At 34.9% G+C, this 15,905-nt stretch overlaps 1 protein-coding gene across 3 annotated transcripts; it reads right to left on the minus strand.

The window, feature by feature from the left end:
• Window positions 1-512: 512 nt before the first annotated feature.
• Window positions 513-14,565, minus strand: LOC147400658 (mediator of RNA polymerase II transcription subunit). 3 transcript variants are annotated; one of them, XR_015179463.1, is made up of 9 exons: window positions 14,223-14,565; window positions 12,467-12,632; window positions 9,076-9,520; window positions 6,848-6,907; window positions 6,666-6,734; window positions 6,493-6,536; window positions 5,992-6,210; window positions 1,080-1,992; window positions 513-972 (listed from the first exon to the last, which is right to left on the minus strand). XR_015179463.1 is itself a non-coding variant. In XM_086446439.1 (8 exons), the coding sequence occupies exons 1-7, from the start codon at window positions 14,497-14,499 to the stop codon at window positions 6,027-6,029; spliced, it is 1,245 nt and encodes a 414-aa protein (XP_086302565.1). In that variant the 5' UTR covers window positions 14,500-14,565; the 3' UTR covers window positions 513-1,992; window positions 5,992-6,026. The 3 variants fall into 3 exon arrangements, 2 of the variants coding, with proteins under 2 accessions (XP_086302565.1, XP_086302566.1); XM_086446439.1 differs by having other exon boundaries at window positions 513-1,992; XM_086446440.1 differs by lacking the exons at window positions 513-972; window positions 1,080-1,992 and adding an exon at window positions 5,068-5,864.
• Between the last annotated feature and the right edge of the window lie 1,340 nt (window positions 14,566-15,905).

Below are 15,905 nucleotides of genomic sequence, written 5' to 3' on the forward strand. Positions count from 1 at the left end.
TTCTTTTTCTACTCCTAATTTCAAGTATGCCCTTTCTATTTTATACCATAATTTGCTCATACCCACTGCAGGATCATCCTCTTTGGGTTTGAGGGGATAAAAGAAAAAATAATAATAAAATTACAAGAATATTATTGAAAAATGTGTAGAAGGTTAAAAGCAATAAAGTTGAAGAGGTATTATTAGAAAAGAGAAAAAAAGAAAGACAATAAAATTAGAATGGTATTATTGAAAATGAATAGAAGAGAAGATAATAAAGTTAAGAAAAATACTAAAGTGACCATGCAAGACATATTATACACTAAGCTAACATGAAGATGTGCATTGAACTGTAGATGTTTCCTCGAGATACGAGTGGTAGTCATCTACGATTCAATGGACACCTCCACATCAGCAGCTCAATGTCTAAATGTAGTGTTGTGTACAATCACTTTAGGATGACTCTGAATTTAAAGGGTATTATTCTTGGAGAGAGGAGATTAAAAAGAATAAGGATAAAGTGCTCCTCGATATGTGCAAGATTGAATTTAAACTATATAGAAAACATACATTCAGATGACAACCGTTGTGTTTTATTATATATAATATACATTTCATGTATACAAGAAAATAAAGAGTAATAGTGATGGATGGATGGCATGTGCCATATGGTCATTATCATCGTCATGAGAGTGAGATACTAGAGCAAACCCTGGGATGTTGTGAAATGGATCCATTCTCATGGTGGACACATTAATCTAAAGGGTAGTGCCGTAGTGACCTCAAGATTGACCTCAGTCACACTTTGATGATGTGGAGGTGTGCACAAACACATAGATGCTTTTCACCTATATCTCTCTCTTGCTGAATATCATCCATGGTTCTGTACGCAACTCCACGTTAGCAATCGTGAGGTCACTCGATGCTTTTCACCAGTAGCTCTCTCTCGCTGAATATCATCCATGGTTATGTACACATCTCCACGTTTGCAATCTTGAGGTCAGTCCAGCATTATTCAAATCTAAAAGGATTAGTCATCATGCTTTCCTTGGACAGATGATAACAAGAGAAAGAAGATGGTGATAGGGAGGAGTGCATACAAACTCAATCATGGCGCCGCAACACTATATAAATAGTTCACACTCTTGTAGAAATTTAAGTTGCTGCTTTGGCTGTATATGTGAGAGGAACATGAAGCGTGCATGGCATCATACTTGCTTCTTTGACTATATTAGAAAAATAAAACCCATCTGTGGAAACTGGTGCGACAAACAGACAAGCCGTTTCCAAGACACTTTGTGGTCTCTCTTTTGTTTCTCCTCCAATAATACGCAAGAGGACAGAGATTTGGTGTTAATGGGAAGTTAACCCAACTCAGCTAAAGTTGGCAAGGTTCGTGACTTGTGTAAGTGTTTATAATATATCACTATCAGGGTTCTAAACCCACTATTTAATTGGCCCATTAAATCTGAGCATCAAATCTTCTGCGTTTCTGATGTTGAGAAATCAACATTTCAAATTTCAACATCCTGCAAAACTTAAGATTATTTTTGGGATCTCTATTAAATATCATAGAAACAATAAATTTCTGGATTTTCACAAAACAATTGATCTAATCATTCTCATTTTTTGCTTCATTGATGTATTTCCAGGCCCTCAAAGATCACAAATTTCCCATTCCATCAATGGGATTGAGGGATAAACAACTTGTTCAGCACCAAATTTATATTTCATTTTTTAAACATACCCATTGAAGAAGAATGCCAACCGTGACATAATCAACCAATGGTCCAAGATAATTTTGATGTGTTGCTCTGGTAATCGATCAGATCAATTGTGGATGAAAGAAAATATGGAAAGGATCTATCAAAGCCAAATGGGTTGCTATAGGAGATATAGAAGTTGATCCTCTCATATAGAGTGGGATGGTTCACACTCCCTCCATACCTGGACAAGTGCAACCATGTCTACCTAGCATTCGATGAGAGTCTTGAGTATAAGTCCCGAGTACATCTGTGATTACCAATGAAATTAAGCGATCAATACCATACCATCTTAATTGCATTCCCCCCACCTTTACCAAACAGAAAGGCTTCCAAACCAGTAGAAAATAAAGACAGTTATCAGATAATGAAGTCAGATTTCTGTACAGAAGTCATAGTTAGAACATAACGTCACGAATTCATTTCTATTACTGAAAAGATGTAAAAGACGTGTGGAATCATCAGATAAGAGACACATAATAAGAATCAGATAAAGATGGCGATAGAAAGAAACAAAAAAGAATTGGGGTTGGGCACTTTTTAAGTAACAAGAATTCACCATTTTTCATATATAATACATACATGTATAGCACAAAGAAATTTGCCATTGAAACTTAATACTACAAAGAAAAAGTACCCCCAAACCAAGCAAGCAAATTAAAAATGTACGTCAAGCATTCTAGGGCTCTACTCTGGAATTTCTGATAATGATTTAACAGAAGAATGCTGCCTAATCTTTCTTCACATACATTACTACACAAGAAAAGGTTCAAACCCAGGCCACTAGAATTATTCATTTTCTATCAGATTTAACCAAGATGCAACATAGATAGGCATTTTTAGGTTATGTAGACCATTAAATAAATAATATCATAACGTATAAAAATAAAAGTAGATACTATGTATTTCCTAATTTCAAGTTTCAAATCCTCACAATTAAATTCCAATTTATCAAGAGAGCTGTTATTGGCACCCCAACTTCTTAAATTATTTATCACACCCCAATCAAAGATTAAAACACTCTTAAAACGTTACGAAGGTTTGGCCCAAATTATAATTTCAATATTACAAAATATTATACACTCGTTCAAACAATTTCAGTAGTTGTTTACATTATGATTAGGATCATAAAATCCTAAACCCAAAAAAAAAAAAAATTCTAGCAAAAAACCAATAAAGCTTCTATTAGCATCCCAACTTTTACTTATTCATATCCATTCACTTAGTTTCTTTATTTTTAATTGGGATGTAATAAGTAAAAGTTGGGGTGCCAAGAGCAACTCTCTTTTTTAAACCCATGCATAAATAATGATGAGAATAATAATAATAACAGTAACGATAATAAATAAATAAATTTATATTTCAACAAAGACATATTTTATAATTGTATAAGTGAAAGTTTGTGAAAAATAAATATTTTATATTTATAGCAAAAATATGAATGGATACTATTTTTCAATAATTCTTTCCATATATGACTTATATTTGAATTTATTTCTAAACCCACAACTACATTGCATACCAGAAACAATAAAGAAATAGAATGAAGAAATAAAAGAGGAAGAAGAAAAGGATAGGGGAATAAACAGAAAATATGACTAATATTTTTTTTTAAATAATTAAAATAATAATAAAATGAGGTGTAAGCATCGGCCAAAACATGTACGCTTAATTATCAGAAGCGTATAGGGATTGACTCTATCTCCCTCTATGCCGAATGGGAGCATCAACAAAAATTATTAATTGAACTATTTGATGAACAAAAACAGGAGAAGGTATGGATTTCCAAAGGGAGAGCGACATGTTGGATAGAAGATATCTACTACTAAAGGCGAATGTTTTATAAGCACCTCTTGGTTTGAGGCGTACACCTCAACTGTTTTTATGTTTCTTCCTTGAATCTCATAATGTTTTCATGAGCCTCATATTGAGCCCCCGTTTTTCCTAAATATATTCTAGCAAAAGTCATGCAATGCTAGAAAAAGTCAATCATTTACTTGGGAGTCTTAAGTAGGACAATCTAAGATTATGAATAAATGAACTAGGTTTACCAGTATTACTAGACCAATTGTGAGCTCCAGTCATGGTTTATGACATGATAACCAATTTTCGGTGAAGATGATGGATCTACCCTATGGGCTTTGAGTTGCCAAGAATCATCGTATTTGTGGTATCTATATTAAACTTGATAATTGAACATGGTTTGCTTGTCCTTATGCCAACTTCAAAACTTGTAATCATAATGACAATGTTGGGGTTCGGGAATAATTAGGAAAGAGAGAGTGCTTTGAAAAAAGTAGATAAAGTCGGGAAAACATCATATAAACTAAAACATAAAAATATTTTTTTAAGTATAAAAAAATTTAAAAAAACATGTATTTCATACATTAAATGCTAAAATAACACTTAAGACAATGCTAAAAATAAAAGTAATCCATTATTTTATTTTTGAAAAAATGATCAATTAAATAATGATTAAATATGATGCTTTGAAGAATCAAAGATTTTTTTTAAAACTTGAGTGATTTTTTTTTATATAAAAAAAAATCGTTATTTAATCGACAACGATTAAAATCACGATTAAATCACAATTTTTTCAAAAAATCACAAAATTTTGTCACTGCACTTGTAATTGATCCAACCACATTATTGTTTTTACCATACCTTTTGGTATTTGAAGTAAAACCAATGTTTACTCATTACAAACATGGTCCGACTTATTGTGTGTAAAGTTTGCCTTTTGGTTTGATCGATATGTGCCAGCCACATGACACTAAGGAAATATATTCACAAATCACAATATCCATCCAGCTCTAATTATACAGGTAAAATTTACAATAACTCCATTAACATGAATAATCAATCTTAACTAGAGGCCATTCCTTTCTAGTCATTACTAAAGTTGCATCACACATACTCTTTACCCTACTTATTTTATAACCCTTGGTTTCTAAAGCATCCTCCGTACTCCTAGTTTTGCATTAATCCTCTAAGTATAAGCAACAAACACTACATTCCAAAAATGCATTTTCTCTTTAATATGAGTAGTTAAATAGTAACTAGTGCAAAAGATATAGACTAGGGGTCAACACCAAGTGTGGACCGTTAGTTTTATCGACACATTTTTAATAAATCACAAATTTCCATTTTAATTGAGAACTTCACAATTAAAACGAAAAAGAAGCCTCACACACACATCTGAGCCCCTAATGCTCTATCCCCCTCCCCTTTGCTCTTGGTTTCCTCTCTCTTTCGCAGATGAAGAAACCTAAAGAGATACATTTATTTTATTTTATTCACAAATTGGAAGAAGAAAATTAATATAGCCAATATCAATATGTGGTTGGTGATTTATTATTGTGGTTTAATATGGGATTTGATGATATAATATGAGAACATTACTTAGTAGGGAGCAATTACACATACTAACCCTAGCCCCATTTTTTTCCAGATTTCCCCCTTCTCGACTTATTCCCCACCCCTGATATGATGACTATGTTACTCCATTCATCTAGAATTTTCTTAGCTTCCAAAATCTTGTTGCACAACTAAGTAAATCAGATCATTCCAACGTCACCCATGCAGCTCTACACCTCTATGGGAATGCCATATAGACCCAGAGCCTTCACAAATTCATCCCCACCAAAGCTTCTTTCACTTATGTTACCTTAAATTAGTGAAAATTTATATATGCAAGATAAATCCCAACAGAAGCTTGACAAAAAATGGGTATTCCTAATGTTTCAAAGATCTCACGACGGGAAAGTATTGGATGGTTTAAGCTTCATGATAAGCTCCACCAAAAGCCTGTCATATTCATCAAATCTCATAAATATTCTCTGCCTGTTGGTGTGGCACTGTTTTAATCGATGTTCTTGGACTTCATTATCTACCTCGTTGTGTAGAAGTATAGTTGTTCGACAAATGGTTCAAAGCGTCAATCACTTTCTTTGGATTCGGTAAACCTGTGAAGTGGTTTAGAGCATGTCCTTGAATAATCCCCTAGTTGAGATCAAACTCTATCAATAAACTTGGCTTGAGGCCAAATTGTGTTCCATTGCTTTGGCTATTCTCATGAATTCTCTCAATATCCCTGGTATAAGCACACCATGTTCACAAAGTCTGCAAGACCCCTCTAAATGGGTAAAGATTATTTGTCTGGTTTATATAGATACCAAATCAAAGATTTAACAAGTCTTCCAAAATAAAAACAATTGCTTTGGTATTTCTATAGGTCTTGCAAGCATACCTGATCAATTGATAATGATAATCACTGTTATGTGGTTAGGCTCTGTCTAAAGAACACCCAATGTGATAGGCCATGGTGAGACCCAGGTTTTGATCATTTGTTGACAATGTTGACTGGGTTTTTGAAATCTTAGCAGCAGAAGAATGTCTGTAGGGTCGATGAACAGGAGGCAAGAGCAAAGCCGATGGCTTGTCCAGTGTCAGAAGTCGTCCACACTTACTGCAGCACAAACATCAAAAGTTGATAACTCAAGGCCCTGTTTGGACAGAAAGTAGATAGAAAGAAAGTAACTTTGGGAGAAAGTAGCTTTTAAAAAGTACAAAGTAGTTTCCTTTGGCATTTTAAAAAGTTTGGATTTTTTACTTTTTAAAAGTAGTTTTCAAAAATGAATCCAAACTCACTTTTCAACTTTTAAAAGTAAAAAAGTTCCTTTTTTTAAGTGCATCTAAACAGACTCAAAAACAGTCGTAGAAATACATAGAATTGAAAAGACATGACTACCTGCAAACTTTCGCAAAAAGATTTTGATAGCTGCAGATCCAATGCTACATAAGAAACATGTATACCGAAATCAGAAGAGCTGATGTGAAATTTATAGAACAATTTTTTTTTTTGCTAAGTGAATTTATAGAACAATTTACTGAAGTGCTCTAAAATAGGTGGTCAGAGAGTACCAAAAGAAGATATAATGCTACATGATCTTTGTTACCAAGAAAATACTGCAATGCCTTAACAGCGTGTTCCTGCAACATTATGACAAATGTCAACCTGAGTTTGTTAAGTGAATTAAATATTTAAATCTCATCTAGCTATGTAAATTGCTAATGGCAAAAAATAGTGCTGCAGCAGATCTTACCGAGATGTGCCTAAATACATGATAGACTGAAAAACCTCTTGCATGCATATAGCTGCCTCCCTATTGAATGATATAGAAAAAGATCAACAGTTAGAATCACAATTGAAATGAGAATTTGAGAAATAATACCATATAATTACAACTCAAGCTTTAGGAGAAAAAGTGAAAGCTTGAGAAGATGTATGAAGTTATGTTATTCAACACAAGAATACATGGTGGTGCTAAGCAACATAGAGTTTGGCAATGCATTCATCCCATACTGAAGCAATATGAAATAGCAGGAGAAAACCACCACCTAAAAAGAGAGAAGTCACCCCTTAAAAACAGTCCCTCGTATGGATAGAGATATTCTCCAACAAGGAAAACTGGAAATTCCACAAATAATAATAACAATATCATTCAAGGCTTAAAATCTCATCTCGAGGAAATGTTCCAGTCAGGAGAAAACTGAGACAGTCTCAATGAAACATTCCTGAAACATTGAATGTTTTGAGGTCAATGTTTTGTCCTGTTTGTTCCCCTAAATGAAACTTTGAACCATGAAACCAATTACTGGGCTTTAGTGCTCTACAAATCCCTAATCAACACACATTAATCCTAGCCATTGATTCAATAACATGTAATTTGGGACTTGAAGAACATTAATTGTAATGTTATTTATTGATTTTATAATATAAGTATGTAGGGTCAGTTTAGGCATTCCGGTTTTTTACTATTGAAAAAGGACATGAGTGTTCCCCTTTATCCTAAATAGTATAAAAGGGAGAGGGAGCCATGGGAAACATTTAATAAACTCACATCTCCCTCTAACCCTAGTTTTCAACCATCTAGATTTTCTTCTCTTTTTCTCTAGGTTTCTCTTTTCTCCTCAATCATCTTCTCAATTAAACCCAACTCTTTTCTAATTATCACATGGTATCAAAGCATTAAAGTTTGGGTTTCATCCTTCTTTTTTCCGTTCTTTTCTTCTTTTTTATCTTTTTTATCTTTTTTCCTTCCTCCTTATTTGATATATAGGGTCTCCATATTTTGGCAATTTAGTTTTCCTATTGTTTATGCAAAAACCTCACGGTTGTTTGCGTAAGCCCAGCGCGTGTTTCTACATTGCATTATTGTTCAAACATAATCAGAAGGGTATGCCTACATGTGATCTGAAGTTTGCATGGCTTGCTTAAAGTGTATTTTAGTTCCTAAATAAGTATTTGTACAAAACATTTCAGTAATCACGATGCATATTGTGACTTCAAAACTGTGCTCCTCCCTCTCTTGCAACATCATGCGATTTTTCACCTTGTTTAGAGGCTATTTCTTTATAGATATTATGGACTCTAAGATCAAGATCCCATTTCCACTTAGTCTTTTGGGCGGCCCAATTACCTCCATAAAATTAATTAGCCTCAACTATCTTCAATGGGCCAAAACAGTTCATGATACTCGAGAAAAACTAGATACAACTGAAGCGCATGCATGATTAAAATAGAAGAACAGGCTAAGAAGTACTATCGACTTCCACTGCCAATAAAATCAATAACCCTTAAAATCACAGTAAAACCAATAATCTACTTCACTATTGTACCAAGGTTATAACTATTCATGCTTCAAATGATGCGAAAACCAGTGTGAAATACATAAAATTAGTAAATTGAGGCATCTTAATTATAGTCACCAATTTCTCCGACTAATTGAAAAAGTCCCGATTAAATCGGTATCGTGGTTCTTTCCTTCACCGATTTAATCACAACCTTTTCAATAAACGATGACTTTTACGAACTTCGTGATTAAATCACAAACTTTGCAATTAAATCAAATAAAAATGAAAGATGAATTGAAGCATTAGTAAGAGAACATGACCTTAATGACAAAGATGATAACCATTTTGAATAATATAAACATTGAATGTGTTGTGGACTTGTGGTTACTTGTTGAGGATGCAAGGATGATATCTATGGGTGGGTTTGGTGATTTATTATTGAGGTTTAATATGAAATTTGGTAATATAATATGAGAACATCACCTAGTATGAACAATTACACAAATTTAAGCCTAACCCCATTTTTTTTCTTATTTTTTCCCGATTTTACCAAACTTTTTCCTTGCCGACTTATTCTCAAATCTCAACTTGGTGACTATGATCTTAATAGACAGCTTGCAACTTCTTGGGGGAACAACAAAACCTACAACTATCAATACTAGAGAACCAGAACATGACATCTTGTTAACAAGATTACCTCTTCGGGAGAAAAGAATGCCACTGCATCAGGTTCTATAGAACCAGCTGGATGTAATGATACTATGGCTCTGAAAACAGAAGGCACCAACAACTCGACCACAGAAACCTGATCGGTTATTTTATTCGAACTATGGAAATTATGTTCCTTGGAAGACTCCATAGAATTCTCATTTGATGAAGACAACAGTGAGGAAGCTCTTTTTAACCAGTCCAATCGTTGGTAAGTGAAGATTCTAACATTAGGAGCTTCTTTCTCCAAAAGCATTAGAACATCTGACAAAGTTCTTTCTTCACTTAGATCTTCTTTATTACCCATGGCTGATGCCTGGGGCCCACAATGCTTCTTTGAGATTCCAGATTCCCCAAAAGCCTGTCCAGATGGGTCATCTTCAAGGTGGGGGAAAAATCGCCTCTTCTGATCAGTAAATGCCTTGAGAGCTAGTCTGCATTCATTCAAAAGCAATAATAAATGACCTTGGAATATTTTCTTTCTAGCTCCCCTTGAAAATCTTACTTACAGTGCTCATTTTCATAATATTTTTTGGTAAGACATTCCTTTAGAATGTCGCAACCATAAGTACAAGATGGAAATCTTTTGGATTCAGGGTTCTTCGGGCATAAAAATCAAAATTCCCAATTTCTCAAAACGTAAAATATACAGCTGAGATTTATGGACCATCAAGTAACTCACTCTTTCATTTTACCCATTCTAGATCCATATATTGCCAAAACCAGATTCAAGAAATGGAGATGACTAGAACTGGTGTCAAGAAAATGGGAAGTTCTGAACTGCATAGGTGGGAAATTCAGTACTTGATGGGTTGCAGCATATATTACCCTAACACCATCCATACATGAAGTATATTGGATGCGCTTGTTTGTCCTCTTGAGCAGTTAGTCTAGGTAAAGCATGATGCATACCTGCAAGCTCTAACCTTTGGCACTGCCCAAACTTACATTAATGCACAAACAATTTTTGGTAGGAGCTTTATGTCCAATTTCTAGAACTGATTTAATTTTTCCAGGGAAAAATATTCAAAACTACTAATTTGTATTAGTTTAAGTTCAGGAATATATTTTATTTTAAGTAAAAAATAAGAAGTTTTTATGGATATTTGATTTCATAAAGTGGGTTACTTTTGGTTAGTCAATATTTAAGCGCAAGTAAGCATTTGTAGAACATCATCCCACACATCTATCTAAAGCCATGTGATTGCTCTCCTTTGAATAGAAGGAATGAAATTTATTTTTTTTCTGCAATATATTGCTACTAAGTGCTGATTTCTCTCTAGTCTCTACAATGGTGCCAATTTCTCAACTATGAAGAATTGGGGACTCTACTTCACCAAAAGATTGTTTCTCTTGTAAGTTGATTCCTTGACGATGTTTCTAGAAATCTAACAGTGCAGCCTCTCACAAACATCTATTCTTCTTTTTTTTTCCTTTTTCAATCCATATTTTCATTCTTTATTCCATCATTCTATATCCTACTTCTCTAAAACCACTCTAGCTTTAACTCAAATCCTACACAACCATGGTTTCAAAACTCGGTTTGACATCTTGGCTCGTCCATGGATGAAGCCGAATTGTCTCGGACGAGCTAAATTGATGCAAGACAACCTATATTTGTTCGATTCTAAGGTTGTTTACTTTGAAAAGAGTGGTGGAAAGGTGAATTAAATGGTGATGAAAAAAAAAACATATTATTGAAAAGGTTTTTTTGTTGAAAAAAAGATTTTCAAATTCTCTTTGGTTATACGTTGAAATGTAAAATACAAAGTTTTCCAATTACAGGGTATTTGATTGGAACTTTAAGGGTTGAAGGAAAGGAAAAGGATTAAAAGTAGAGGAAAACTAATTTCAAGAATTCAAGGAGTAAAGAATCTAAGAATCAAAAAAACCAAGAACAAGAAAATTAAAAGAAAATCAAGAAAATAGAAATAAGATTATAAGAGAAAGAAAATGGATAAAACATTGGAATAATATCAAGAATTTCTTAGAATCACATCAAGATGAATGACCTCCAATCATTGGAAGAACTGCAAAATTTATTTTAATTCCATAGACACTTTTGACCTCGATAAGTCAATCCATGTAAAACTGACATCCCATCGGTATTAGTCATAACTTTCTCAAAACTCATCGAAATTGTGAAACATTAGGCTCATTAGATAGGTAACAAAATAATATATCAAATGGCACAAAAATCAACCAAATACGGGAAGTTTTGACCATGGTTTCAAAACTCGTCCGAGACCAAGACGTATCGCCCAAGACGTCTAGGTATCAGGCATGGACGAGACAGACAGACGAGGTCTTTCAGTTTTGCATAATCTCGTGAGACGAACGATACTTCTTGAACGAGATGTAGAAAATCTTGTCAGAGATATCTGAGACCAACGAGTTTTACCAATTTTCATGATTGAAACCCTATCATTTTCACCACCAAATCGATTTGTGTTCCTTTTCTCAACCAAGTAAACCAAATAAACCAAAGGAAAAAGGGTTTGGGTCCAAATGGGATGAAAAACTCCATCTTCTTCATCATATTTTTTAAATGGTTAAAAATCATCGTCTCAATGCCAAACGAGATGAGACTTATCATCCGAGTCAACTCAGTATCATGCATAAACGAGACGCAAAACCAGATTTTAAAACCAAGATTTTGACCCCTCAAAATAAGGCCTAAAGAAAAATGACATGAATTGTACCTAATCTCTTATATGACTTCTAAAATAATTAAAAACATCTAAAAAAATAAAATAATCTAATAAAAAATTAATCGCAATAATACAATTAAATTCTAGATCCAAACAAGTTGCAACCTAAATAATTGCAAAATTTCCATTGGAACCCGTGATTGTTAGCTTGATTTGCGTTCCGTGTCATAAAACATTTAACTCGGCTTAAAATGATTTATTCATATATATTTAAATGAAAATAATTATAATTTTTTTAATAAAATAGGGTAGATTAAAAGATTGTCATAAAATCGTGTTTTATTTATATAACAAATTTATAAATTCTTTAAAAACTTAATTATTTTAATCAAAATATACAAAATCCTGACTAACTCGGCCGAGATTCTCAAAATATCGTCAGAGTCATCTCGTTTATCTTGTGAGATGGTGTGAAGTTTGAGACGCCGTGTAAATCCATCTCGTTTTTGAACAATACTAACATCACTCGGGTGAGATTTAAAACCATGTACACAACCCCATTTCTTTATTTACACTTCAGTTCTTTCAACACAATTTCAGCAGCCCATCTGCAGCTTCTTCATCCAACTTAGCCCCGGCTAAAACTCTACTTTCCATTTTAGCCTTTATTTCCCTATTATTCTACATCAGACAGCATTGTAACATTTTATTTAAATTCTCTCAACCTACCTGGTTCTATCAACAGCAGATGCACCAGCCTGGCCAGCAAGTTGTCGTTTCCAAGCATATGCAACAACAGCTCCATCCGGACAAACAACTGGCATGTGTAAACCCCAAGAATTACTTCGTGACCGAAGCGATCCATTTAGAACTCCAGATTCCTCCAGTTGCCTTCCTAACAAAAAGAAACATCACATTTAATTCAAACATGTACCACTCTTGAAGAAATGCTTGGCTGGCTCCATACACATCAATAGAATATCCAAATTCAACTCCATAAAATCCTGGCTTTGTCACTGAATTTCATAACTTAAAATAATAATAAAAAAAAGGTATTAACAATAGCACTTTACTGTAGCAGCTCAAAATCTAAAGACGTGTTTTCTAATTCACAACAAACAGCGTTTTCGATTGATGAACCAGATTTAATCCTGCAAGAACAGATAATATATGTTGGATTTCAGTGGGACCAAAACCGCTAATTTTGTAACTCCCACACCTTTTAGACATACAATATGGAGAAGAACCCTTCAAGTGCACTAAAATTTTGTGTTGCTCATGCGTTAATTAGACATGGACCACCCATACGGACCAATACCATTCAATTGGGGACGCATGCCTAATGGTCCAAAGCTAAAAAATATAAGTAAATGAAAGCAAACAACGAAAAAAGATCGGTTATTTCTCATTTCAGAGGCAACACTCCAACCCACCTCCACCTCACTACTGCTCAGCTTCTAAGTGAGTGAAGCCCTCACCTATTCATTGGATTGAGAAAAAGGAGAGCCGTCAACTCTTCCAAACATATGAGAGGGAACACTGGACGGGAAAGAATAAATGTATAGCACAAAACAGTGGCAAAAGCAGGCTCGAATGAAAGAAAATGCATTAAAAAATCGTTTCTCTGCACCGGTTGTGGTTTCAAGATTCGAGCTGGGATATCATCTAAGTGGTCACGTAAGCACACACTTGAAGAGAGTTCTAATGAACAAGTGAAAGAGTTTAGGCGGGTAAGGTTCCCAGTCAACAAAAGAAAGCCCGCCCAACACAGTGCTCACGACCTTCGATCAATGTGGCTTGAACTCGAAGGTTCTCTTAAAAATGGCAACACCCAAAGGGGTCAACGAGTTTTTGCCACCTCAGCATCTCCCAATTGGCAATTTTAGGCAAAATTGTACTTCCACACAGTGCCCAAAACAAGCATATTTCGCAGCTGAGGTGACAGGGCCAAAGGGGTCTTTCGCCACCTCAGCATCTCCGAATGTGGCAATTTTAGGCAAAATTGTACTTCCACTCGGTGCCAAAAACAAGCATTTTCTTCTGCCCTTTCTTTCTATTTGAACAATTTTAAAATTTAATGGCTATAATACACAGGAATTTGACTAATTTAAGCTAAAAAAACTAAAACAAAATCTCCTTGATTGAATTTAACTAATCCAACTGATGCTCAAATTCTTTTGGGGGGGGGGGGGGGGGGGGGGGGGGGGTGGTGGAACCCTAACCTAAGAAACATAAACGAATCAAAAAAAAAAAGTAAAAGCTTTCGAAGGGTAATTCTACGCATGAATTTAACTAATTTAAGCTAAGAAACTACTTATCAAAAAAAATTTAAGCTTAGAAAATCAGACAAAATCTTCTTGATTGAATTTAGCTAATTCAACTGATGCTCAAATTCTAGGGGGGTTTTTTTTTTTGGAACCCTAACCTAAGAAACATAATCGAATCAAATAAAAGTAAAACCTTTCCAAGGGTAACTTCTAATTACCGACAGTTCTGAGATCCTGAAGGTGCTGTCGCATTGAAGACTCCTCTTTGAGGATCAGATGTAAAGGTTTGTTGGTTTGATGAGGTTGTGCGGCCACGAACAGTCCTTCGAGGAGTCGATCGGCTCCGAGCCTGATATCAGCAATGAGCCGAGCCGCGTGCGAAAGTCTGTCCATCGCCAGCGCCACCTGTTTCGGCGGCGCCTCAGCCGAGGAAGATTCTCTTGATTCCGGCGTTTCAGCTTGATGGATGGGCGACGCCTGCAACTGTTGCTGCATTTTTTTTTCTTTTTGGCTCCAACTCTTCGAGAGGTTGTTTGCAGTTTGCAGAGACGGTTTTGCTTTGTGTGCGCGAAGGATGGTTTTAAACACCAGTAGGACGCCTCGTCTCGTCTCGGCTCTCGCCTCTTTTCCGATTTGAATCGTACGAGTCATCTCGCTTTGCGATTTTTTTATATTTTTTTTAAGTATTTTTATTTTCTTATGTTCCGACAAAAGTCTGAATTATTTTAAAGTATTACTATTGCCTCACCAAGTTTTACTAACGCCACACCAACTAATGTGCACTTTGGTGAATTATATGAATTGGTATGGCATTTGTAAAAGTTGGTGTGGCAATAGTAATGTTGTGTTTGAATTGAGAGAAATGGAGAGGAACCCTTCTAAAATATTTTATGATTCCAACTTTACCACTAAATCTCTTTTAAGATATTTTAAAATTCAAAGTTGTCCCCAGTTCTCCCTTGTCAATCCAAACATGATGGAGAGAAATTGAATTTCTCCTCTTTTCTTCTCTTAATAAGTTTATCTTCTCTCAATTTAAATATAGTCTAAGTGATAAATTGGGCTGAATCCCATCAAAGAAGAAGAGCATTGGTTGTAGCATTTTAGACCTAGCAAAATTACTATCCCAAGATAGAATCTACGCCCCATTTCAAAATTCAAATCAGTTTTGGGTTATTTTGATTCGAACTCATGTGTAACTTGAAACGTGTGAGAGGTGGTTAAGAATCAACCATGTCGCAGGTTCACCTCCACAAATATATTGGCTAACCAATTGGGAAAAGTGGCGGAAACCCTCGTGAAGACAATTACAATGTTCTAGTTTCAACTATATGGGATAGACTTCGCTCTATCCTATGGAGGCGCCTTGTTCAAATATTCATTCCATTGATCCCAACTAACCTGTGTTGCTGGAAAAAAGGTCACGGTGGGTTCATGAAAGAGCACCCGTATTATCTATCTTCGTCTAAATTCTAGGTACACTTTTTCTATGTTTGTGTGAATTCGATTTTTATTTTTTAGAATGGCTTATTCATGGGTTCTTTGATTCTTCCTTGGGATTAATCCTTCTTTGGTTTGGTGCGTGGTGTTTTTTCTGTTGATAGGTCTTAGAATTCTTTAGTCTTGTCTGGTTCCTATAATCTTAAACTCTTTTTTGATGTAGATGGATTAGAAGGGTTTAGGAGCGATGATCGATTGTTCTTCTTCTGAATACTGATTTCTTATGGCAAAGAGAGAAGAAGTTTTAAACAAATCTTAATTTCGAAATAGAATGTAAAGAAAAATATTACCTAAAAAGAAAACGGTTGAGGCGTGCACAAAGCACTGTCCTAAAACGAAATTCGCCCCTGCTACGGTACCACAGTCTGTAGGCGTTCGTTCTGCAGGATTCAACAACCCAC

The sequence above is a fragment of the Akebia trifoliata genome, chromosome 6 (genome assembly GCF_017979445.1).
Source record: "Akebia trifoliata isolate Shusen 1 chromosome 6, ASM1797944v1, whole genome shotgun sequence".
Taxonomy (NCBI): Eukaryota; Viridiplantae; Streptophyta; class Magnoliopsida; order Ranunculales; family Lardizabalaceae; genus Akebia; species Akebia trifoliata.

Coding starts and splice junctions, on each gene's coding strand:
- LOC147400658 (XM_086446439.1), bottom strand. CDS start 14,499: ATGCAGCAACAGTTGCAGGCGTCGCCCATCCATCAAGCTGAAACGCCG. Junction 9,521..12,466: donor TCTGCTGTTGATAGAACCAG/GTAGGTTGAGAG, acceptor GAATGAATGCAG/ACTAGCTCTCAAGGCATTTA. Junction 6,735..6,847: donor ATGTATTTAGGCACATCTCG/GTAAGATCTGCT, acceptor ATAATGTTGCAG/GAACACGCTGTTAAGGCATT.